This window comes from Wyeomyia smithii, chromosome 2 (genome assembly GCF_029784165.1).
Source record: "Wyeomyia smithii strain HCP4-BCI-WySm-NY-G18 chromosome 2, ASM2978416v1, whole genome shotgun sequence".
Taxonomy (NCBI): Eukaryota; Metazoa; Arthropoda; class Insecta; order Diptera; family Culicidae; genus Wyeomyia; species Wyeomyia smithii.
Window position 1 is genome coordinate 270,552,590 of NC_073695.1, and position 26,700 is coordinate 270,579,289.

A 26,700-nucleotide genomic window follows, 5' to 3' on the forward strand; every position below is an offset into this window, starting at 1 on the left:
AAGCTGCAATTTCACTTTAAAAGTAATAAGCTGCGCCTTTATTTGGTGTAGTAAGATTCACAGTTTTCTACTCATTTATTTTTTTTCTTCAGTCTGACCTCTAGGGCAAAACCTGTGTTTACCAATATTATTTGGGGGGCTTTCCTAGAGGCAAGACACTATTGATATACTGCGAAATATTTCCAATATTCGATATTACAAAGTATTTATCGTTGCATTTCTGGGTACCCCTCTCTTTATATCAAACTTAGACCTAAATACCCCAAGTAACCATAAGCATTAGGAGATAGCATTTTATTAGCACTAATTCATCCTTGTTAATGCCAAATAGCTTTATATCATGTTTGATATCGAGGGGTCAATTAAAAATAAACAGAACGTGGATACTCTATGTAAATGGAGAAGTGGGAATTTTCGTGAGAATGGGAATTGAGAATTTTTGACGCAAAGTTCAGGTATATGAATGCATGAAACTTTCCGAAATATCCAAAATAAAACAATTGCAAACTAGTGAGTTGGATCTAGGATCTATATCTCCTGGGCTCGTGGTTCCTGAACCGTCAATATCAGAAGATGAAAAAAAGTCCCTGTTGAATTCCAAACGATGTTGAGGAAGAACACATGCAAAAAATAAACCATATGTATCACTTCTGAATATTTTTTTGCATTCGTTCCAGACACCAAATAATTAAGGTTCTAAATTTTTTTTTCGTTTGTTTTCTTAACACACATGTCAGAAAAGAGAAATCTCATGGGTGCTTCAAATCAGCATTAGTGATGCATATCAATGGTTGCCACCTGCAGCACTTTATCAGCTCGCTGTTTCGCCTTTTTAACATTATATCAGATGTATACAAGCATTTAGGTCAGGATAAGTTCTTACCCAGAATTCTGTAATCAAATATAGTATTGTTGTAGGGCAATGATTTAGTGCTCACTGGTTACTTGGGTTGTGTAATCGTGCATAAATCAAATACGTTTCATACCGATCTGTATAGCGTATATTGCAGGATTCAGTCCCCAAGAATCGATTATGAGTTACCGAAGCGCAGGATTCTCATCCGCTTCTGACATAAGAAAAAAAAAACAGAACTAGTTGTAGAGAATACAGAGAATGGAAAACAAAAATCTTCAGATTGAGTCGAAAGAAATCCAACAAACAAAACAGGCATCCCTGTTGTACTGGCTACGATCCATCTGAAACATCTTAATGAATGCATTTAGAGTAGAGCGTCCGCGCAGTCGAATTATTCACCGAGAATCTGAGTCAAACGAAGGAATCTGTATGTTAAGAGTGTGTGCGAGTGTGAGAGAGAAAACAAACAGCTTTCGGCCTAGGTGTTCTAATGGATTCTGCACCGCAGCTGTCGATGATTTTGTAAGAGTGTGTGTGTATGTGTAGAAGCGATAGATGTGAAAAGAGAGAGGCAGAGAATGTGAGAGTAGTACGCTGATCATCGGGAGGGCTTGGTTGCGATGATGTGACGAACGAAGATTCATTCGGTTAACTATAGTTCTGGAGTACGGATGTGTATTCAGTTTCGCAACAAAAATTGGAAAAAATGGAGACGGCTGGGTCTAGCAAGCGTCACGACACTAGGTTTTAAGAAGTGGAGTATTTTGCAATTTTTCTACTTACCGGCGATGTATTCGGGGTCACGGAGCATGTCGTCGACAAAGGTTTCACCATTTTGGGCAGCTTGCGGATTCACATTTATCTAATTTGTTAAACAAAATAGACAGAACCAATTTTTACCATAGCACTAAAAATGACTCACCACTAAACAATGTTTGTTTAGAAATGGCGTATTTTTTTACCGGATCGAACAAGGAAAGAAATAACTACAATGTAGTTGTAAGTTCAACTACAATACGCTGTCAGACCTATTTTGTGGGTAAGGTGCAGTTAGTCGCGCTACAACTGCAGTGAATTGTAGTTATTTCTACTGATTTATAAAGCTATAACAAGGGCTAAAACTGTCGTAAAATTAACCACAGATTGCTGTTGAAATTTCACGGTTAATTTAACTACACTACAGTTGTCTCAAATAAAAGTGTAATTATTTTGACAAGAAATACATATGGTAAATTTAACTACCAGATCGCTGTCAATCCTAAAACAATATTGTTCTCTGTGAGGTTTTCAACCTTCAATGGAGGACCGTGTTTACAGATTTCTTGTATGTGGAGATATTTTTTATGGAGTGTGAAGACATGTGAAAAATGACCTGGCACCACTGTGTCATGATTTCTTGAAGGCAGGGTTTGTCTTAAAATCATTTACAGTTGTTAACATTCGAAAGCGATTTTTTTAAGAGTTCTATTGTTAAAAATAAAAAAAGTCAGTGGAATATGATTTTTTGTGACATTTCTTATTAAGAGAAAATATAATATACATACCCCCAAAACACCCTATTGTCAGAGTAAGTTAGTTTTAATTTATAGTTTCGATTATCTAACTACGTAATTGGGTGGTTCAGCTATTCACGGATTTTTGATTTTTATATAGAGTTCTCCAGGTGCGTTAGTATTAGTGTACTGTTTTCGATTTATTTTTTGTTAGCTGTAAGAACTTTTTGTCACCTGTGAGAACTGTCATCTGAAAGAGAGCATAAAAAACTACCGAGTTTGATTCACACTCTCACAAATTTCAATATACAGGGTGAAGCGGGCCGTTTCGTAGTGTTTGTATGTTTTAGCTTGGAGAACTCTATATCATCTGAAAGAGTGTAATTTTCTGAGCAAAATGTGATTATTTTGAACTTTATATTATCCTTCGATTTTTAATGTCGTTTTCGTTTTCGCGGTGTAGCTACACTCAAACGACACTTTTGACACCGTAAGGGATCATTCAAATAATACATAACGCTCTAGGGGGTGGGGGGGGTATTCAGCGGAGCGTTATATTGCATGTGGCAAACATGTAAAATTGCGTTACATGGGGGTGGGTGGGTATTGAAAATTGCCGAATTCCGCGTTATGTAATATTTGAATGGTTCCTAAATGTTTCATTGACTTTCTGGACTACACTTTTTCTGTCTCTGAATACCCTTTTTCTGTCCCGGACTACATCCGAAAAAAGCAGAGTGTACTGTAGAAAGTTACCAACACATTCACACGTATGTGTCAAAACTGGTTTGTTTTGGTTCTCGTTCCACGTGGTAAAGTGTCAGGTAAACTTTTTTTCAGCTCATTTGCGAGATGAACAAAGTTTTCAAATGATTTTGCTGCTTTTGTCAATAATTTTTCGCAAGAGTGTATTGCCTTTGTGACGTTCGTTATTATCACACTTGCCTGCGCATTTCACGATTGCATCGTACTGCTGTTATGTCAATTTTCCTTTCCATCCTTTTCTCTCACGCGAGACATAAGGCAAGTTTAGCGCCATATTGATCTGCGACTGCGACCGCTCCGCTATTGCCTCATTCATTTGCACACTACGATACAACGAGCAACGACGACGGCCACGATCTCGCCCATCGTAATCGTATGTCGTTCTCTCTGAATTTGCAGAACGAAGAAAAAAGTCTTCTGATTTTTCCAATGAAATTTTTGCTAACTTTTCTCGTTTGAAAATGATTGAAAGAGGCCTGTATGCGTAGGGCAAGTCGCGAACATCAAATTGATAGTAGAATTTTTGCAATAGATCCCGTTATTGTGGGATAAAATCAGTTTGAAAAGTGGAAATTTTCTGCTTGCGGATCGAATCGAAAAGAGCCACAGCAGTGAGCCATCACGGGAACACTCTGGAAGACATTTCGAGCGAAACGAAGCAAGTGTATAGTTAAAGTGCGTGTGGAAATTGCCAGTTTGTTACGTGCTGAAAAGTATCGGAATAGTGCGCCGGATTTTCATGGTTCTGCGAAATAAGGGCGACAGCCGCCTTACTGCTGGATAACGCCAATGACAGCAGTGAATGTGTTTCAACTTCCGGAAAGTGCATAGCGTTTGTGACAGTGGTGAGAATTTTCGTGCAGAAATCCTTCCAGCAGTCACATCCGTCGTCCGTCGAGATTGATCGCAAAATGTTTCCACGGTACTACCGAGGTAAGTCGTGTCTAATCGATATGGTTTTTTTCCTGCTGCCAATTTTCTATTAATCGCTCAAAGTGTTTGTCCTTACCGAAAAGAATGTGCAAATTTGACATTTCGAAGCTTCTCTGCTTCCTGTAGCTCTTCCACCAATAGTGAAAATTAATAGAGCCAAGCCTCGATGTGTTCTACTGAGTGCACCAGAGGATGATATGTTGCTATCCGATTGGCTATTATGTTTTTTCCTCTTGAAACAGTTTGTTTTGGAAGTTCAAGTTTAATTTTCCACTGCTGGGAAGCTTATTGGGAAGATAACGATAACAGCGTATTAATCTAGTCGTCTAGAATGTTGATTTTGCAGGTTGGGAATTTAGAAGTTTTCTACCATCCGGGATAATAGGGTATCAAAGGTAATTGAACAAGAATTTTAAACTTTACCTATTATTTATTTTTATTGGTAAAATATTTATCTCGAATTATATAATGCTCTCATTAATATGTATCTAATGTTTATTTGGACTTCAAGGGAAATACTTTTTCATTTGCCGGTTGTAATATCATACTAAGTTAAGTAACTTGCTCTTCAGAAACTATTGTAGTTATTGTTTCATTTATAAAAATAGCCTTTTCGTCCGATGAAGATCGGGTCGAAGATCGTAATAGATATATCTTTCGTGTAGTGCTTCTTTGAGCTGTAATTTAGGGAAACAGAGCGAATAAAACAAGCTTATTTGAAAACATGTTCAATCACGATTAAAACTACTTGAATCCTCATATTATTGTGCAACAATCAAAATCTTATTATCTAGTATTTTTGCTTTACAAAAACTAGAAGTGTCTGTAAGCAGTTTGCCCTAGAACCATGGGTGGTAAGACTAATAGTTCGATTCCACTGGTGAATAGCATTCAGTATTAAACCATTTCTACTAGTTTAAATGAATTATAACATGTATTAGAGAAAATCATTAAAGTCGGACTTGGAATGTGTGCTTGGGAAAAACTTTTCTTTATTTACATTTAATTAATCTAATATCACATCCTTTTATGCATACAACTATGCTAGCCAATGTGAAAAGATGGAGCTACTGATATGATCTTGGCTTTCTCGTAATGAGGATGCCAAAAGTAAACTTAAATTGGCTGCGAAGTCCGTACACAACTGTACAAGGCAGCAAAAAAGTGCTAATTGTCATCGTTTGCACTACCATTACCTTCTAAGTAGGAATGTTGATTCCTCACTACACACACCAATATTATCGCTAACAATTTTGCCCGAGTCGAATTGACGTCTGCGTTAGAGCAGTAAGCCAATATTCGATATTAAAACTGTTGTTAAAATTTTGCCACGTAGGTTATGATGGTTATAATTATCATATCATGAAAATCTTGTACATTTTAGCTATCTAGCGACACATGGATTTATTATTTGTTAACGCTACGTCATGGATGTTACACAAAAGCTAAAGCTAACCAAGAAAAAAAACATGTCGGCTACTCGATACCAAATTAGAAGAAATTGAAGTGCTGGTTGCAGAAAACATCTGAATACCATTGCAGTAGATCAAGCTACCGATCGCAGTAACGCAATCCGAATTTGGTCTCTGTGCTGATATACACACATAAACACCACGGTGAAATAAGTCGTATCGGTACTTAACTAAGAATTTACTTCAACTTCAACTCAACTCGTAGTACTGTTTGTTCCAAAAAATCAGAACAAAATAAGTAACTTCTGATTAATGCAAACACGCCTGTAGGTTATTGCACGTTCTTGTAACAGCCGGTAAGAATCTATTATGTCCTATCATAATTTCATTTGCTGTGGATGCCAATGTCTTTTGGTAATATGGCTCAAGTCACAGTTTTTAGTGGGAACGGATTTTGAAGGTGGTTTTCTATGATTACGACATTAATAAAAGTTCAACTGCATTACGGTTTGAACGATGACTGGCCTGTAAAAGCCAGTATTCTACATTCCAAAAATAATGCTCCTATCTAGAATGACACATTATCTGAGTTGTGAAAAATACGACTAGAATTGAAGTACTGCACCAGGATTCATCACATTAAACAAGTAACTTCATACGCATTTACCTCACAAACTAACATAGGATACGGTTAACTAACAATGGTTCGAACATCCAATAAAGTACTAAAATGCATCTCTTGTCTCTCTTTTTTTTCACCTCAATTCCAGAGCCTTGAGGACTCGCGGTTTCACATTCGATGTGGCTAACAATGATGTGAGACACACTTACAGACTGAACACACACAGTCCAGGAAGGAAACCCAAATATTACAAGTGAAAGTGATAACACACATAAAACCTCTATATGCGTAGCATTGTGAGCTATTACTGATATAAAATATGCAGTAAGCGCCTGTTCACTGCGAATAGGTTGTATATGAAGTTCAACGAAGTGTAATCTAATTACCAAAGTAGTTTAGTGCAAACAAATTAAAGCAACTTGCAAGTGGGAGTAGAAAGGTTCCAACCAATAGACAGAAAACCAGTTTAACTAGTCTTTGTTTCCGACACATATATATATTCCCTATCATATGGATCGCGAACGGGATCGGGAACGCGAACGCGACAGGGATCGTGAACGAAGTCCGAAACGTTCAAAACATGGAAAGAAGCGTTCGAGAAAGAGCAAAAAGGCGAAGAAGCGACGGCACGCTTCCAGTGAGGAAGAAATATCCTCGTCCGACGATCGACGAAGTAAAGGCTACCGACGAAGCAGCGACAGCGGCGGGCGTGGTGGAACCGGCAATGGTGGCGGTTCATCCAAAGCAATTGTTGAATATTCCGATGTAAGTTCGGAAGATTTCTCCGCACCGGAAGCAGGCGAGATTGAAACCGATGGCAGTGGCTCACCCTTCGCCGGCCCTGTCGGAAATGATTCTAGCAGTAATATCAGTAGAATTATCAGTAATAACGAGAAAAGTGCCGCGACAACCGTTAAATTGTATAGTAAAAATTCCGCTCCTGTTCAGCATGAACGATCTGGTAGTGTTAGCTCATCGCTTCCCGCTTCATCTTCGGCTATAAATTCATTGACGACCGTTGAAACCAGCGTGGTCGCTAACGCCATGGTGACTGCAATTACTTCGTACGTCGATAGAATAACGCAAGGTGGCGCTCCAGCCGGTTCCGTTACTGTTACGGAGAGTGGGCGAAGGGTTAGCATCACTGCCACGTCGCCAAAGAGCCAATCGTCGCATTCGCATTCATTTCGGTCCAAACGTAAAAATTCTATATCATCCGATACTTCCTCTATGAAACAGGCTTTGAAGCGGCACCATCATCATTTAGAGCCCCCTGCTTCACCGGCTGAGGACACGGAACCAGAACCCGGTGTTGAGCTCATGGACGACGAGATGGTCGAAGAGGAGGAAGAATACGAAATTGTTGAAGAAGAGGAGGAAGAGGAAGAAGAAACGATTGGCCGGAAACGAAAAAAGAACAAAAAGGATAAGAAGCACAAGAAGAATAAAAAGTCCAAGAAACGAAAGAAAAAGAGGGCAAAATCGATTTCAAGCATCGAGACCATATCGGAAAGTGAGGATTCACTGCTGGAGTGTATGGAGTCGCTGACACCGCCACTGAAGGAGTCACCGGATTATGAGAAAACGTACACACCAGTGCGAAACGACGAGAGTCTAACACCGTTGTCTCCTGGTGAGTATTGGAGGTGGAACTTTTTCGGGAGTCGCTTAAAAGTTTGCAATATGTAAGAGTTGTAGAATTTTTGTTTTTGTCGCAAATAAGTTAACTAGAACCAGGGATAAAGTTGTATAATCGCTTGATCTTGTATGTGCCAGTATTACAGCGTTGAACAAATTAACATAGATTTAAGGTTCCGGAAGTCTATTTTTTGTAGGTAGACAACAATTTCTATATCGAAAAAAATTTACGGAGCTTAGGCATCTCGAACATTTCTTCAGTGTTACAACTTACTTTACTTTACTTTGTTGGCTAACGAACCGTTCACCGGTCTAGGGACGTACGAATTAGAGTTGTCCAGCTTCTTTTGTCTTTGGCAGCCGTTCTCCAGTCTCCTCGTACACCAACAGATCTTTTTCCACCGCATGCGAGGCCTACCCCGGAGTCGACAGCTTCTTCCTGGTTTTCTACTGAAGATAGTTTTGGCGGCTCTCTCGTCAGGCATTCTGGCTACATGTCCAGCCCACTGAAGACTACCCCACTGTATTACCTTCACTACATCAGCATACTTGTATACCTGGTACAACTCGTGATTCTAGGGTCTGCGCCACACTCCATCTTCCAATTTACCGCCAAGTATCGATCGCAGACATTTACGCTCAAAAACTCCGAGCATTCGTCGATCAGTTTTCTTCAGCGTTCATGCTCCATGTCCATAAAGGGCCACCGGGAGTACCAGCGTCTTTTATAGCGCTAGTTTTGTGCGAGTTTGCAAACTACGGGACCTGACCTGGTTATGTAGTCCGTAGAAGGGTCCGTTTGCAGCTGGATCATTTCGTTGTCACATGCCACAAGCGTACCAGGTTGAACGAATACATTAATCACTTCAAATCGTTCCCCATTTATCTCCACCTCAGCACCAACTGTGGAGGGGTTTCGGATTGTAAAAGATGTCTCTAGACCACGGAAATAAATTAGAAAAGAACGATATTTAATAACATGTACGTCTCACAGTGTCTTAAGTTGGAATGAATAGAAAGATAACGAAATGTGTGAGTGTGTGTGTGCTTGACAGCGGAAATACTTAAACGCTAGAGCTAAACGGGGGGCGCACTGTTAATTTCTACACCAACACCACGAATATTCCCACGCTCCCTACCAGCTACCATGTACTTTTTTTTATTCTCGCTTATTTTGCGTCGGTCTAGCTCCGCCACTGTTGTTGTGCCAATCACCGACGCCCGGGGAGGCGACTCCACCCCGTTAACGGTCTCAATCTGAAGAACAGGATATGAGAGAGCACTTCATATGCGGAGTTGAGCAACGTAATGCCTCGAAAGTTGCAACTATCCAATCGATTCTTATAGACAAGGTATATTCTCTGGTTGGATTATCTGGTGAATCGAATAGTACAGCCGCTCTCTTCCCACTTCTAGAAATTCCGCCGGGTTTCCGTCCTTCCCAGCGACCTTGCCGTTTTTCAGCTCACTAATCGCCTTTTCACCTCCTCCTGTGTTGGTGGCTCCACAGCTTTTTCGTCACTCATAATAGTCATTCTGTTCCTGCTCTGCTCATCCGGCTCCTTACCGTTAAATAGCGCCTGAAAATGCTTCTTCCACCTGGTTGCAACCGTCGGTTTATCAGTAAGCAGGTTGCCGTCCTTGACACATGACCTGCACAGGGAAATTCCTGCTTCTGACCGTGTTGACTGTTCTGCAGACGATCCGTGCGTCGTTTCTAGCATAGCTGTCTTCTGCGCTGGCGAGCACCTGCTCCTCGTACTCGCGCTTCTTCCGACGGTGGGTTCTATTTTCGGCAGCTCTTGCCTCCCTGTACCTGTCTCTGTTCTGACGCGTAGCCGCAGTGAGCATGCGGCTTCTGGCGCGGCTCTTCTCATCTGTCACTCTCTGCCGTGCCGAAAAGTGCCCACCGTCAATCAGTAGGTGATCGATCTGAGAGCTGGCTTCTCCAATTGGATGCCTCCAGGTGTGTTTCCGAATATTTGAACGTGGAAAATAGGAGCTACTTATGGCCTTTCCTCTGGCTGCGGCAAAGTTTATCAACCTCAGACCGTTTTCACTGGTTGACAAGTAGAGGCTATGCCTTCCAATTACTGGACGGAAGAATTCCTCTCTCTCAACCTGTGTGTTTTTGTGTCTCCGATGACGACTTTTATGTCGTGTTTTGGGCACTCGCCATAGATTTGCTCAAGCTTGTCAAAGAACTCATCTTTGACTTCATCGGATTTGTCGTTTGTCGGTGCGTAGGTGTTGATTAAACTGTAGTTGAAATTTGCCCTTAATCCTCAACACACATATCCGATCATCCCCTCCCGGATGATTTTTGTTTTCTGATTTCCCAGCACTGCCGCCACTGTAGCAGGTGTGGTACTTGAAAGAAGTGCGTGCAATAGGGTCTACTGCACGGAATTCCCTTTCTCCGGAATTTGGCCACCGAACCTCCTGAATCGCTGCGATTTCGACTCCCTGCCGCTGTAGTTCTCGAGCAAGCAAGCCAGCCCGCGCCGCTTCATTGAGAGATCGGACGTTCCAAGTATCCAATTTCCAATCGTTTACCTTAATCTTTTTCCGAGTTCGTAGCCTAGTTCTTTGCCGATTGATCAGTTCCGTATTTCTAAATTCATTGTTCGTGGTTGAAGAAAGGTTTCGGTATGCTACCTTACCAGGGTCGCGATATCTACATCCAGCTGATGCGGCTGCTATCTTTGGTGTAGCTGGCGGGATACAGCATTCCAAAATTCAGCCGCCCGCTCCGGGTCAGAAACTGTTGTACGCTGGCCCTAATATGGGGATGACGGATTTCATCCCAAATCGTATCAAGGATTGGCAGCACCCTCTCTGAATTGGTTGAAACTTTTTGAGTGTGAAGACATCACCTAATTAAGCATCTTTGCATACTTACTTTTTCCAAAATTAGTCTAGACTGTCTTCTGAAAAGGGCGAAACTTTTTTTGCCGATGTTTTGTGAATCAATATAATCCAAAAACGGTAAATTCTACAAAAAAGTGTTCTATAAGTTACTTTAAGGAAATTGCCTGAATTTTCATAAAAATATGGAAAAAATTATATATCAAGTCCTACACTGAAAAAAAATGCAATTTAAACACAAAATATCGGTTAAAAAAAATGGTCATCTCCGAATTGGCTAAAAATTTTTTTGGTGAAAGACAACATTGTTGGCTACATTTTGTTCATACATCGCAACTTGAGCATATTAAGGGAAAAATAGTTATTCTCAAAAATAAAAAATTAAATGCAAACTAAAACTAAGGTATTTTTTAGTGTAAAACAACCTGGTAGAATGAAATATTGAAATGTTTTGTTTTGATTATTTTAGTTTTAAACAATTTAAAACAAGTAAAGCTCAATGCCTAATTTCAATATATTATGTGTATGCATGTACCTAAAGTTCATTATATTACAGATATGAATGCTTCTCACATCTTATGAACCTACCTGATTAACTTACCCATGGAAATGGTGTTAATGTGGAAGAAAAAATCGATTTTTTTACTTTATAATTCAAATGTTTTATTTTCAAACATAATCACTTAGCATCTATTTCTTACCACTACTAAATACAGTAAATATTTTTGGGTCATCTTCTGAACTAGAATATCTTTGAACTGCTATTTGATTATTACTTAAAGGTACAAAACTATGAAATTTCTGTGTCCCAGGTATAGGTTTTACTTGACTGAATAGTTCTTCTAGTTCCTCTGACATTTTTGTGTACTGTTCTTTGCATATGTAGCAGAAATTTAATTTAGTTATACATTTGTCTGTTTGTTGAACTGCCTAGTCGTAAAGTTCTCTTGGAGTTTTAATAGTATTTCCGTAATCTCGGGCAAGACTTGCTCTCTTTGCCATTCGTTTGAGAGTACCTTTGATTGCGTCACAGGGACCTTTCCCATGTGATGTTGCGAAAAAGTGCCACTCTACTTCTAATTTTTCCCTCATTTGAAATCACACAGGCTCACAATTTTTTTTTGTTTTTATAATGAGCAGCTGCTCCATCTGACATAAAAATAATTTTTGAGAAAATAATTTTCTGTTTCATGAAATCAATTATTTTTGATATGACAAGAAGCACAAATGTGCCTCGATTCATCCATAACCCATGGACCGTATTTTTTCTATTAACGTTTTTTTTTTTGTTCACATTTATTTAACACGGCACAATACAAATTAATGTTTCACGTAGCCAATTGAATCTAATGCCTTATGGTCTAGAATATCTTATAATCTAAAGGCAAATTCTTTACCCTCGCTGCCGACTACGAGCTGAAACTAAATCTAATACTAAAACTAACATGTTTTTTTTTGTTTCGCTGTTAAATTGGCACCTTGATGCTCTTCAAGTAGCTATAAACATGTAGCATGTATGGCAAGTTTCGCTGAGCGAGAATATCACGAACTGGCACATAGGGCTGTATTCCTCGAGCCCTGAGGGTATCCAAAAGTAGAGATCTGGCGCCGCAGAATTCAGCACACACCCAAACCACGTGTTCAATGTCTTGATACCCCAATCCACAAACGCAATGATTACTGCTCGCCAGCCCAATACGCAAGAGATGTGCATCTAGCCCGTAGTGGTTGGACATAATCCAAGACATCATGCGAATGAAATCTCGTCCTACATCCAACCCCCGAAACCAAGGTTTGGTGGAAACCTTGGGGATAATGCTGTGTAGCCACCTCCCCAGTTCTCCCTTATGAAAATTTTAAATATTCATTGTAGGCAATTGGTCTGTTATAAACATCACCGTTTGTTGCGCCCACCTTAGCCAAAGTGTCCGCTTTCTCATTGCCCGGAATGGAACAATGAGAAGGGACCCACACTAAGGTAATCTGAGAAGATTTTTCGGATAAAGCACTCAGATGTTCCCGTATTTTCCCCAGCAAATACGGAGAGTGCCTTACATCCTTCATCGATCGGAGAGCCTCAATAGAACTGAGACTGTCCGTAAAGATGAAGTAATGGTCCGTGGGCATTGTTTCAATAATCCCTAAGGTATACTGAATTGCAGCCAATTCTGCGACGTAAACAGAAGCAGGATTATCGAGCTTGTAGGAGGCGGTAAAATTATTGTTGAAGATACCGAAGCCAGTGGACCCGTTGAGAAGTGATCCATCAGTATAAAACGCATTGTCGCAGTTGCTGTTTTTATATTTGTTATAAAATATTTTAGGGATCTGCTGCACGCGTAGATGATCCGGGATTCCACGAGTTTCTTCCATCATGGATGTGTCGAAAAACACAGTAGAAACAGAAGTATCTAATAAGTTGACACGATTGGAGGTGTATGAGGAAGGATTTATACTTTGAGACATGTGATTGAAATACACAGTCATGAAACGGGTTTGAGAATTAAGTTCAACTAGCCTATCGAAATTTTCAATTACCAAGGGGTTCAAAACCTCACATTTGATGAGAATACGAGTAGTCAGATCCCAAAAGCGGTCTTTTAATGGGAGAACGCCCGCCAAAACTTCCAAACTCACCGTATGGGTCGAATGCATGCAACCTAAGGCAAAACGCAAACAACGATACTGCAATCGTTCCAGCTTGATTAAATGGGTGTTTGCTGCGGAGCGGAAGCAGAAACACCCGTACTCAATGACAGACAATATCGTTGTTTGGTAAAGCCTTATAAGGTCTCCTCGGTGGGCTCCCCATCATTGTCCGGTTATTGTACGAAGAAAATTCACTCTTTGTTGACATTTTTTCATCAGATACCTAACGTGACAACCCCAGGTGCCTTTAGAGTCGAACCAGACACCAAGATATTTGTGTACCAAAACCTGAGAAATCGTTTTACCCATTAATTGTGTTTGAAGCTGAGCAGGTACATGCTTCCTAGAAAAAACTACTATCTCAGTCTTCTCCGGAGAGAATTCGATACCTAGCTGTAAAGCCCAAGCAGACAAATTGTCCAAGGTATCTTGCAATGGTCCTTGCAAATCGGCAGCTTTGGCTCCTGTAACAGAGACCACGCTGTCGTCTGCAAGTTGTCTTATCGTGCATAAATTTGCCAGACATGCGTCAATGTCATTCACATGAAAATTGTAAAGAAGGGGGCTTAAGCATGAGCCCTGGGGAAGACCCATGTAGCTAATACGAAAAGTTACCAAATCGCCATGCGTAAAATGCATATGCTTCTCGGACTACAAATTATGCAAAAAATTGTTCAAAACTGGTGAAAATCCTTGTCGGTGAAGTTTACCCGAAAGAATGTCAATAGAAACGGAATCAAAAGCCCCCTTAATGTCCAAGAACACAGATGACATTTGTTCTTTGCGAGCATAGGCTAGCTGAATATCTGTAGAAAGCAACGCAAGACAATCATTCGTTCCTTTGGCACGGCGGAAGCCAAATTGAGTATCTGATAGTAGACCGTTTGATTCGACCCAATGGTCTAAACGACGGAGTATCATTTTCTCCATCAATTTCCGGATACAGGATAGCATTGCAATCGGCCTATAAGAGTTGTGATCAGAAGCTGGTTTTCCCGGTTTTTGGATGGCGATCACCTTCACTTGCCTCCAATCCTGCGGTACAATGTTTTGCTCCAGGAACTTATTGAACAAGTTCAACAAGCGCCTCTTGGCATTGCCTGGTAGATTCTTCAACAAGTTGAAATTGATTCTATCTAACCCAGGCGCGTTATTGTTACAGGACAGGAGGGCAACTGAAAATTCTGCCATCGTAAAAGGTGATTCTATCGCATCGTGGCCCGGAAACGTATCGCGAACAAAGTTTTGCGCAAGAACAGAGTCCGGACATACTTTCCTGGCAAAATCAAATATCCACCGACTTGAAGACTCCTCGCTTTCGTTGACCGTTATACGATTTCGCATTCTTCGGGCTGTGTTCCAAAGAGTGCTCATCGATGTCTCCCTCGACGTTTCGTTTACGAACCGGCGCCAATATCCACGTTTCTTTGCTCGGACCAAGCTTTTGAACTTGGTCTCAAGCTCCAAATACCGCTTAAAGTCGTCGGGTTGACCTTTCACCCAAAAGAAGGCCTTAAACGCGTCGGATTTTTCCGTGTAGACATCGGAGCACTCTTTGTCCCACCACGGAGTGGGAGGCCGTTCTTTGATCGTCACGCCGGGATATTTCTTCGTTTGGGCTTGCAACGCGGCGTCGAGAATCAAGCCCGCGAGGAGGTTGTATTCTTCAAGTGGTGGGTGATGTTGAATCGACTCGACCGCTTCTGAAATCATTTCCTCGTATAACTTCCAATCGATATTCCGTGTGAGGTCATACGGAATATCAACTGATCGCGTGCGAGTTGAACCATTATCAATTGAAATTTGAATAGGCAAATGATCGCTACCGTGGGCATCAAGGACTACCTTCCATATGCAATCCAACCGTAGCGATGTTGAACATAAGGATAAATCTAAAGCACTGGGGCGCGCTGGAGGTTTCGGAACGCGTGTCATATCCCCGTTGTTTAATATTGTCATGTCGAAGTCGTCGCAGAGGTTATAGATCAAAGAGGAACGGTTATCATTAGAAGGGGAACCCCAAGCCACGCCTTGAGAGTTAAAATCTCCCAAAATCAAACGTGGTGAGGGAATAAGTTCTATTTAATCAAAGAGCAGCCGTTGCCCAACCTGTGCTCTGGGAGGAATATATATTGAGGCAATACAAAGCTCTTTACCTTTTATTGTCATTTAACATGCGACAGCTTCGACGCCTGGGACCGTGGGGAGGTTAATACGATAGAAGGAATAACACTTCTTAATCCCTAGAAGTACTCCTCCGTAAGGGGTGTCTGGGTCGAGGCGAAATTTATTAAAATCATGGAAGCTAAGATCTACATTTGAAGTGAGCCAAGTTTCACAGAGGGAAAATGCATCGCATTTATGCTTATTAATCAAAACTTTAAATGAATCAATTTTGGGGATGATACTTCTACAATTCCACTGTAAAATAGAGATAGAATCCTTCATCTCAGCCGATGACCATCGAAGGATACGATCGCTGCGAGTAGGGGCCATTAAGCAGTCAACTGCTTCAAAAACGTTTTAACTGTTGGTAGAAATGCCAGCAGAAGACTTTTAAGAGGATCAGTTATGTTGAAATTTTCAAAAATCCAGTCCACAATATCTGAAAACTTCAGCAGTCCAGATTCTGGCTGAATCTTGGACGAAAAATCACAGGAGGGTTGTGTGCAAAGCCACGACCGCAAGGTTGAAGTAGAATACTTTTACACAGCTCTACTTACGACTGTACATTAACCTACGGCCGGGCGAATCGGTTCGCGCCGCTTTTCGCGTTTAGCCTGGCAGAGGCCTAATGCGCACGGCCAACACAATAGAAAGGTGTTTTCACATTGAAAATTAGACACGGCTTTACTGGAGTAAGTGTTGGCAAATGCATCAACCGTATTAGCGCTATCGCCGCTATCGGACGAAAGTCAGCCTGGCAGAGGCCGAGACGTGGTGAACAACCACAGGGCAAGTGATTTTTTTAATTTGAAGGCAGCTACAGGCGCAACCCGCTGCTATCCTCTGTTACTGCTGAGTGCTGATATCTGCTGTCAACGTTGTGGACGGTCCATCCAGTTCACCTTCCGACTAATGAATGTAGGGTGCTACGTAGTAGGCCACGCCTTTCAGTTCAGGTTTACCATTTCCCTATATCCTTTAGACGAATTATTCCACAATTCGCATTTGATTTTTGTATCCAGCGAATAAACACCGATGGTGCTCTCACACACGCAACGGTTTTAACTCGTATCTTATTGCGGTTTGTAACATCAAGCAATTTTGTTTGCTCGCTGTTGCGTGTTGCATCATGTTGCAACTTGGCAGCTGGGAGACGACGAAATTCTTTTTATGCTGATTAATTGAATCGACTTCATATTAGATCTGCATAGTCGAACTAACTGCTTTTGTGAATGCGTTCTAACAGGGCAGATTATTATTCAATGTCGGTTATGCTGATCGCAGCCTTTGCGCTGCCCCTACAGTGGGGGGTTTACTAAATAAAGTGAAAATTAGACAACTACAACAGAATTTGATTGCATCCCGCACAGAATGTCTGCTTGTGTTGATGCCAGAAAATTATTAACCTTCAATTATTTTTTTATTTGCCTTGAAAAAAGCATTTTACGGTACAAAATCGGTTACTGATTACAACTTTTGAGCTGCCCTAACATTGGGGGAATTAAGATACACGGACAACATGCACTGTGGAAGCTATTTCACATTCAGTAAATTAGACGGGTGCGACAAATTTAAATTGTAGGATGCAACACAGAATGCTTGCTTGCGTTGACAAAGATTATTAACTTTCAATGACTTGTTTATTTACCTTGAAAAAGGCATTTTGATTTCCAAAATTGGATTTCCTGATGGCAATCTTCATGCTGCCCCAACACGGGGGGAATAATGGCTCTCTGGCGACACACGCTTAGAAAAACCGCGCTGCTCCTGAGACGTGGTGACCAACCACAGGGCTAGTGCTGCTGCTAAGGAAGGACGACTGCTGTTGTCGTTTCTAGAACTATTATGAGAGGCGTCGGTTGAAGCAGGCTCTTATATAGACCAAATAGCATGTTTTCAATTGCAAGGTATATGATCCTGTCGACCGTGCTTGGGAAGCAAGCATGTAACGACCAATCAGAGGTCGAATTTTTCGTTTTGACAAGGCTTGACTATTTTTAATAGCACACTAGTGTGAATAATAAAATTACAATTATCTTATTTTGGGAAGAATCTTAGAAGATTTTCCAATCTATTGCTGCAAGAACGAAGGAAATCCATCGAATACTAACCGATTTATTAGCATTTGAAATTGGACATATTTTTCACTTTTTTCGGTTTTAGATTTTCATTTCACATCCCTATGTAGCCGAACTTCCTGAGAGAAGTATTCTACTTCAAAAGAAGGAACAGTTGGGTTTTTTGATGTTCCTGGAAGTGCCGGAAACTCCTTATTTGAATTCAGTTTTGCCAATCCCGGAGGAGTTTGCTTCGGATTTTCTACAGCATTTTTTTGTTTCTTAGTATCAGTCACTTCAGAGGCATTTTTCAGCACCCTTATTACAGGCGTCATCCGCATGTTGCTCTCCGCACTTGCCACAACGTTCTTTATTGCCACAGTGGGAGGCCGTATGGCCCAACTGTTTGCACTTGAGGCAATTCATTACCCGCGGTACAAACAAGCGCACGGGCAGACGCACCTTGTCCACGAGCACATAGCTCGGCAGAGCAGAGCCGGCGAAAGTCACGCGAAAAGAGTCTGAAGGGGTGTAAGTTTTTACACCCTTGTCGAGCGATACTGAATGTAATTGCGTACATTCAAGTATCTTGGCAGGTTCAAGGCTAGAATCCTTGAAAAAGCCTTTTCCAGCCTTCAACAGGTCCTCGACAGTCAGACTCGATCCGCTGATCACACCGTCAATCTCAACTACGCGAGCTGGAATGTACACATGGTACTCCCGCGTGAAGAGCTCACAAGCAGCAATCTCGTTTGCTTGCTTGAGGTCGGACACCAAAACACGCAGCTTATTCGGGCGTACTTTGGTAATTTCAGTCACGGTTGTAAACCGTGCCAGATCTTTACATATTTGCATTGTGTTCAATGCTTTCACTTTCGGCCGGAAAAATACAGCCCCAATACCAACTTTGCCCTCCGGATACTGCTTAAGCCGATGGGTAGCTTCCTGCGGGGTTCCATTCTTAACCTTTGGAACTTTGTATCCTGGAGGGCTAGGCGGTAGAACGAGCGGGTTTTCATCCCCACGTTCGTCGTCCATGTTGGATGCGTAAGCCACACACGCAAAATGCCAATCAACAAATAATATTGTAGAAAAAAACCAAGAGAAAAAAAACTACTTATCTTCTGCAGCCGCTCTCCACCGCAATCAGCGCACGGGCGATGCCAATCTCCAGTCCTTCACACAAGAGTCCGCTAGCAGAAGCTGCAGCCGCTCCAGCCACACAGCAGCACCAGTACAGCCAAACAGCAGTACGCCGGGTACTGGATCTCTCGCAGTAGCGACACAACGTACAGTCTGTGGCGTACGGTAGTAATAGGCGATGATGCGTTCCTTTGTCTTCAATAGACGACGGCAACGAGCAGCAGTGCACACGCAATACAATGCACGGTGACCTTGAAGGCGATTAACTGGTCGGCATCGAGATCGAAATGAAATTGCGACCGAACACGACGAGAGCACAACTCGGGATTTCTATTATCGTTGAAGATATGTATTTTATTCTATCAAGGTGTTTTGCACAAAAAAAATAATGTACCTTGGTTTTAGTAGCATTTTCATTTTTTATTTCAGAGAATAACTTTTTTCCTTAAATATGCTCAAGTTGCGATGTATGAACGAAATGTAGCAAACAATGTTGTCTTTCACCAAAAAAAAATTTAGCCAATTCTGAGATGACCATTTATTTTAAAACGATGTTTTGTGTTTAAATTGCCTTTTTTTTCAGTGTAGGACGTGATATTTATTTTTTCCCATATTTTTTTATGAAAATCCAGACAGTTTCCTGAAAGTTACTTATAGAACACTTTTTTGTAGAATTTGCCGTTTTTGAATTATATTGATTTACAAAACATCGGCAAAAAAAGTTTCGCCCTTTTCAGAAGACAGTCTAGACTAATTTTGGAAAAAGTAAGTATGCAAAGATGCTTAATTAGGTGATGTCTTCACACTCAAAAAGTTTCAATCAATTCAGAGAGGGTGCTGCCAATCCTTGAGACGATTTGGCGCGAAATCCGTCGGATGCAGCCGCGTACGACCCCTTTTCCCAGTCAGCATACGACCATAGTTTCCACCGAGGGTTGGTTACCCGATCTCCGCTATGGTTACTCGTATTCCAGTCGGCACCACGTGGAGGTTGGGATAGGAGTTGCTGGGCAGAGGGGAATGTCCGCATTAGGGTCTCAAGTTACACGTGTCCAACCATTTCCCAACCAGTGTTCAGTGTTACAAACGGCAGGCATATTTACAATATAAATTAATCTCTAAAGTAGTAAGAAATTATGCGGACTGCGTTGAGCTTTAGCAACTCGTGGTTATTTACAGCCAATTGTGTGCTAGAAACCTTCTTCCTGTAAGCGTTCAGAAATGTACAGTCGTTCCCTTGTATCGGACAAAGAAGCCAACCTTTTTTGACTGTCTAGAATAACGCCAATTCGAGATCTTGGAGTTATTTTAAATCTGCGTGAACTGCAACGCGATTATCGCTAAAGCTAATCGACGACTCGGATTCATGTTTAAGATAGCCAACGAATTGCATGATCCGTTTTGTTTTAGAGCGCTGTATTTCTCTCTAGTGCGGTCTATCTTATAATTATGCTCCTTCCAGAACTTCTCGATTGCTAGAGTTGACTCCGTGCAACATAAATTGGTACGATATATACGCTGAGATTCCTCCCTTGGCGTAATCTCTCAAATCTGCCAGCCTACACTGAACGCTGTCGGCTTTTAGGAAGGCAAACTCTTAAGCAGAGATGATTCGAGGCGCAAGCTGTGTTTATTGGTAAATCCGGAAATCTTCGACCACCTGGATATATACCTCCGAACGATTTCTTAGACCAAGATCCCTGTTGACTATGCCTCAACGCAATGCACAATATGGTCAATTCAACCCAATACGCTCCATGTCGGCCAGTTTTAAATCAGTGGCAGATGCGTTCAATTTTGATATGACTGGTGCAGCTTGTAAAAATAGAATTCGAGTTAGGTAGCCTTTTTGTGACCGTTAAATGACATTGTTCTAGTATTATTTATTAAGACACTTACTCTGTCAAATGAATTTGATCAAATTATAACATTATAAATATTATTTCTTTCATCCTCTTTTCCGTACATAAAGGCGAGTAGCTCACCTCGTTCTCGGTAATAAGCTCTTATAAGTTGAAAACCTATTGAGCAGTGCAGAGCTGAAAACTCCACGGTAACCAATAGAATGGCCTGTCCGATTAACTCCTAGAAGTCGAGTGAATTATACTGGATCAAAAATTACGGTTTACAAGGATCCTTTGTAAGCAAGAATCTGTGTAGTTTTCGAGAAAAGCGAAACTTGCGACAGATTCTTGACTAATTTTGAGAATTACACTAGCAGTGTCGTAAGCTTGCGCAAAAGACTTCAAGGCAATGTACGATACAGTTGAGTGGGGAATTAAAAATAAACATAGCGTCCTGAAAAAATCCTCTGTATTATATCAATTAGCTGCATTATTGTAGATGATTTCATTTTGAACAGGGAATTTTTTTTTATCGACGGTAAGGTGGGGTAAGATGGGTCACCTAAGGCAATTTTTTTAATATCTCGTAACTGAAGGATCTACTTTTCAGATGATTATATTGATGTTATGTATGTACGCATCATGCAATATAAGCGCCATCTCAAAAAAAGTTATTTCACGCTCAAAAACGGCACTGACCCTAGGTAAGGTGGGGCAACTTACCTCGTAAACATTAAATATGGGATGTGTCTTCATTCTGTATGCATAATAGAAATTATAGCAAAAAGCGTTTTAAATTTAATCACTCACTATTCGACGCTTTCCCTTCTTGCAGGAACACCCCCTATTCGTCCCTCGAGCCGAATGATTAACAGTCCGTATGGTGATTCATCCCGAGGGCGCAGCCCGCATATGAGTCGTGGAGCTTCGACTCGAAAGTTGTACCAATCGGTATCGTCTCCGCACACGCCTCCGTTCGTAATGAAGAAGGGATTCTCGGGATATCAACAGCAACAGCAGCAGCAGCAAATGCAGCATGAAAGTCCCATACCCATAAGTGACAGTCCAACCCACCGGAGTAGCAGTTCACGATACCGTCGGAGCCAATCAATCAGCAGGCATGGTACCAATCGACGGAGTCCAAGCCCAAGTAAGAATTTTTTCCTGGTGGTTGTACTCGTTAAGTTGGGCTCTTTCTAAGCTAGTCTCGTGTGTTTCCACAGATGGCCGACATAAACCGTACACGCCACCACCCTCAAAACGACGAAGGGATAGATCACCTCCGGAAAAAGATTACTATCGGAAGGAGAAGCGATATGCTTGGCGGGAACCGGAATGGTCTCAGCACGACCGACGGGGAGATCAAGCCCGGAGGTATTCAAGGATTTAATACACTGCTGAACTTCTATTTAACTTTTTTTATCATTACAGAAGTCCCAGTCCATTTACTACTCACCGTAATCGCAGTCGTCGTTCGCCATCCAAACCACGAGCTCGCAAGACTTACTACATTAGTCCCTCTCCCGATCGGAGTCGCAGTCGGGCTCGCTCGAGGCATCATTCGCGAAGTCCAAGACGGTCGCCGCCTTCTAGCAGACGATATTCGAGTGACAGTCGGTCACGTTCTCCCCTCTCGGATTTGTCAGCAGCGAAAAAATTCGACATCAAGGAAAAAATTACCGACACCAGTTTCTTTGCGGAACTGATAAAAGACAAACACAAGCGGCTGAAAACGTTGAAGGAAATTCTAGAGAAGAAGGAAGGCCAAGAAGGGGGACCGGCTTCCAATGTGACGGTAATTAACGAAAATAGTATGTCCAATGATTGTGTGGTCTTGGCCCCGGATGAAAGTGCTGGTAGTGCCAACGGAATGAAGGATGTAAGCGTAACGGACATTCCGATGCCGGACCAGTCGGATAGTCTGTCTAAAACGTCAGAGCCAGCATCCAAAGACATCGTAGACATATCGTCCTCAACGGCAATAGTGGGCAGTACATCCGAGGATGGGGCGAGTTGTGACTCACGAATACCTGTGATATTGAATAGTAAAAGCAGCGAATGTCTTAATCAAAGTGCCAGTCAATCGACCGAATCGGCGACAAGCGCCATCTCCGCAGGGTTGGAGTCGAAGCCAGCAACAGTACTCGTTAAACCAAAAAGTCTCACGAATCTACCAATGCCACCGGGAGTGAATGTGGCTGAGTTAGAAGGTGCTCAAACACCCAGTCCGCCACGACAAATCAGTCCGGTGGCTGGTGCCCAGATGAAGGTGATGCCAATTCCCACTCTCACCACGACGGGAGCGATCACAATGCCAAACTTCAACAATAGTCATCATCATCACCATCATCCTCATCATCACCACAGAAGCAGCAGTAGCAGTAGTAGTAATAAGCGCAGCAGTAACGAACATAAAACTCCCTCGTCGTCCTCGAGTACGTCATCGTCGGTACCGGCTTCATCCGGCAAGAAAGGTCTGCTCAATCTACCCATGCCGCCGATGGTGCCAGGTTCTGAAGATCTTAGCGGTGACGATGACATCGGATCGCCTCCGCCACCATCGGACACACCGACGAAAAAATCCAGTAAATATGGCAAGCCGAGCAAAAAACCGCGAGGGCGACCAAGGATTTTAACCAGGCGGTACTCACGCAATATGTCCGGACCCATGTCAGCCTCCGGTGGTAAAGACTGGGGCGAACGGTGCGTCGATGTGTTCGATATGATCGAGCAAATCGGTGAGGGAACCTACGGACAGGTAAGAAAGCTTGTGTATTATCTCGAGCTGAGCTAACTGAATGTTTCAACAGGTCTACAAAGCACGGGATCGGGAGACGAATGAGCTAGTAGCGCTGAAAAAGGTCCGCCTCGAGCACGAGAAGGAAGGTTTCCCCATAACGGCCGTCCGGGAAATTAAGATTCTGCGTCAGTTGAATCACAAGAATATTGTAAACTTGCGGGAAATTGTCACTGACAAACAGGACGCGCTTGAGTTTCGTAAGGACAAGGGGTCCTTCTATCTGGTGTTTGAGTACATGGATCACGATCTGATGGGCTTACTCGAATCCGGAATGGTTGAATTCAATGAACAAAACAACGCTAGCATCATGCGGCAGCTGCTGGACGGACTAAACTATTGTCATAAGAAAAATTTTCTGCATCGAGACATTAAGTGTTCTAACATTCTGATGAACAATAAGTTCGTATTTTGGTGTCGCACATTTGAAACCAAGTTTTTAACCGTTATCTTAATTTTTTTAGAGGGGAAGTGAAGTTAGCTGACTTTGGTTTAGCACGACTGTACAACGCGGACAACCGAGAGCGACCCTACACTAATAAGGTGATCACACTGTGGTATCGGCCGCCAGAGCTGCTGCTAGGTGAAGAACGATACGGCACTGCCATTGACGTGTGGAGCTGTGGTTGCATTCTAGGCGAGTTGTTTCTCAAAAAACCTCTCTTCCAAGCGAACCAAGAACCCGCCCAGCTGGAGATGATTTCACGACTATGTGGAACACCGACGCCGGCTGTATGGCCAAACGTTATCAAGCTACCCCTGTTTCACACGCTCAAAGCCAAGAAGCAGTATCGTCGAAAGATTCGCGAGGATTTTGTGTTCCTGCCGGCGTCCTGTCTCGATTTGCTGGATAAAATGCTAGAGTTGGATCCGGACAAACGCATAACGGCCGAGGCAGCGCTCAATTCGGCTTGGCTTAAGAACGTTGTGCCCGACCAGTGAGTATTGGGTTTACCCAGGGGGCTCTTGTGGCTGTCAAACTCCATACATTTTCCATCTACCACTCATTGATTCTGGTACCAGCGTTTCTGGTACCCACTTTTTGGTTGGTTTGCCCTAAAACAAGTGAAATAGAGTAAACGTCCCATTTTTTCGGTAGACTTATTCTCGAGTAAATGTCGTTTTAGATGGAAAAAAAACAAGAGCTCAACATTTGTTTTTAGTACAATGTGCACTTTCAACGAATAAGATAAGTTTTGTAAGTATTTGAAATGAAATATTACCGCCATAATGAATTTATGATTGGTAGGCAAAATGTTGACGTTTATAGGCCCCTGGGTTTACCGACTCTTTCACTCCAAAGTAACTCCCAATAAATGTGTCGTTCGTTATTTACAGACTTCCTCCCCCCAAGCTACCAACCTGGCAGGACTGCCACGAGCTGTGGAGCAAGAAAAGGCGAAGGCAACTCCGCGAACAGCAAGAGTCGGCCGCAAATTTGCCGCCCGGTAAACCCCCACTACTGAAACCAGCCTCCTGTGCCGCGGGGGCGCCTGTTCGAGCAGCTGGCGGTGGAAGCGGCACGACAGAGTTAGGCTAAGCTACCGAGAGTGCGAAACTGTATACGCATGCCCAAAGCGATTGCGAATGGGGTTCGATCAGCAAACGAAATCATTCTGCCCTGCTGACAATAAAGTGCCGCTGGCGGAAGGAATGGCAACGGTGAGTAGCGACGTATGTCACTACTACTTTGGGGGAAGCTTCGGTTTCCTGCTGGTATCTGTCGCCTCTCACAGACGATTTCAGCTTCTAAGTGGTTTGCTCCGTTTTGGTTGGAGTTCGGAACAAAACTAAAAATAGGCTCATAGAAACAATGAATGTGTATGTTATGCGAGGGATCAGGACAAGATGGAAACTGGTTCGGTTTAATTTTAATGATTCTGCGCCCACCAGTTTCTCAATGCTTGTCATATTTTTCTTTGAGGGAGGAAGAAACAATAGACTTAAACAGTGGACAGCTGCTATTTTCTATTTTTATGAAAAAGAGAACCGAAAATGTGCATAATGGAAAGAAATAGTGTATAGAAAATAAAGTTAGTAAAAAACCCTGTACTAAATGTAAGTATATTGAAAATACTGAAGCGATAAATAATTAAGATGTGCAAAAACACAAACTTATAAACATGAGATAGTGAGTAAACGGAATATGGAAAATATCAAGGACCTAGGTGAGCAGCCCTATCAACTTGTAAATTTGTTATCGATTGATTAGCATATAGAGACAAAGCCTTATTTCTTATTTTTTGTTGTCGGAAAAAAACAAATACAGTTTAGGAGTTGAACTGAGTTGCACACTCGAAGCTTCTATACATTCTCCATTCAGTTTTGAACTTTTCTTTGTGTCACACAGCATGATGAAATGGAACGAGGTTTGGCCGTATTTGTACACTCGCTATGTTTTCATTCACACGTATGGATCCACAAACTAAATGAAAGTACAAACAACCCTCCCGGAATTCTTGTCACACTTCTCATCTCAAATGCCTTCCTTGATTTCAACGGTGCGTAGACTGAACTGGCGCATTGTTTTATCCTACTATTGTACAGTGTACACAATATAAAAACAAAAATTACACTACGTACGTTGCATTTCGCGATGCCACACATATATGACACGAGGAAAATATCAACGTGAAATCAAAGTCCGCTTAGGTTACACTCATTATAAAAAAAGAAAACAGGAACGACTAAAAAATCAATTTATAAATAAACAACCGTGAGAATATTAATGGTATTTGGGCTGCTGCGGCAGCTTTTGAGGAACTAAAAGAAAGTCGCCATTCATTAAAAGTGATATCTTGGTAGTCTCTTTGAATCACCTAACACTTGTACCTATAATTCTAAAGTTTATCTACTGTTTGTACTTGGCATCTAAACTTTGATCAAAATTTAACCGCTATACTTGAAATTTTGGAGTTAAAAACATTTATCTACGGTTAAGCAACAGATCGATGATGAGTAATGAGAGTTTAAATGTTTTAAAGGTGAACTGATTCGCAAGAAGTGTGTTCAACTGTTATGAATACATCGAGTGGCTGTATAAGAAGGATTTTAGACAAACTCCTCTCAGATTTCAGTGAAACTTTGTGAGTTTGATGGCTTCTACTTCTACTTAAAATGTAAAAATAAACTAAACGTGTTCTAAATTTCATTTCTCAACATCTTCTGACTTTCTCAAACGAATTTCTTACATTTCTATGAAAATTCAACCAGTTGCTCATTTGGTCATCAACTGTACTCAATTTGTTTATCAACTGTAAAGTATTGAAAACCTTTTAAGATAGATTAGACATTCGCTACGGTGATGCAGGCCATAAAGTAAAAGACTGCGTGACCCTCCCAAATCCATGGTGTGGACGGGAAACGCGATGCCGAGCATACACATTTGCCAAGGTGGACAGAACATCCTACTGCAGTTGTTGCACTTCGCCGTGCTGGTCTATAGAGATGGTCGGGT

General features: G+C 41.9%; 1 protein-coding gene across 2 annotated transcripts; it reads left to right on the plus strand.

The window, feature by feature from the left end:
* Window positions 1-3,410: 3,410 nt before the first annotated feature.
* Window positions 3,411-25,968, plus strand: LOC129722990 (cyclin-dependent kinase 12). 2 transcript variants are annotated; one of them, XM_055676896.1, is made up of 9 exons: window positions 3,411-4,047; window positions 6,230-6,846; window positions 7,321-7,714; window positions 21,282-21,596; window positions 21,670-21,820; window positions 21,878-23,204; window positions 23,257-23,645; window positions 23,708-24,181; window positions 24,582-25,968. In XM_055676896.1, exons 2-9 carry the CDS (start codon window positions 6,592-6,594, stop codon window positions 24,781-24,783), a joined length of 3,507 nt encoding a protein of 1,168 aa, XP_055532871.1. In that variant the 5' UTR covers window positions 3,411-4,047; window positions 6,230-6,591; the 3' UTR covers window positions 24,784-25,968. The 2 variants fall into 2 exon arrangements, with proteins under 2 accessions (XP_055532871.1, XP_055532870.1); XM_055676895.1 differs by having other exon boundaries at window positions 6,230-7,714.
* The last annotated feature ends 732 nt before the right edge of the window (window positions 25,969-26,700 follow it).

Excerpts from the sequence above, each read along its gene's own strand:
- LOC129722990 (XM_055676895.1), top strand. The coding sequence starts at position 6,592 with ATGGATCGCGAACGGGATCGGGAACGCGAACGCGACAGGGATCGTGAA. Across the intron at positions 23,205-23,256 it reads GTGAGGGAACCTACGGACAG|GTCTACAAAGCACGGGATCG; the intron begins GTAAGAAAGCTT and ends ATGTTTCAACAG. Across the intron at positions 23,646-23,707 it reads AACATTCTGATGAACAATAA|AGGGGAAGTGAAGTTAGCTG; the intron begins GTTCGTATTTTG and ends TAATTTTTTTAG.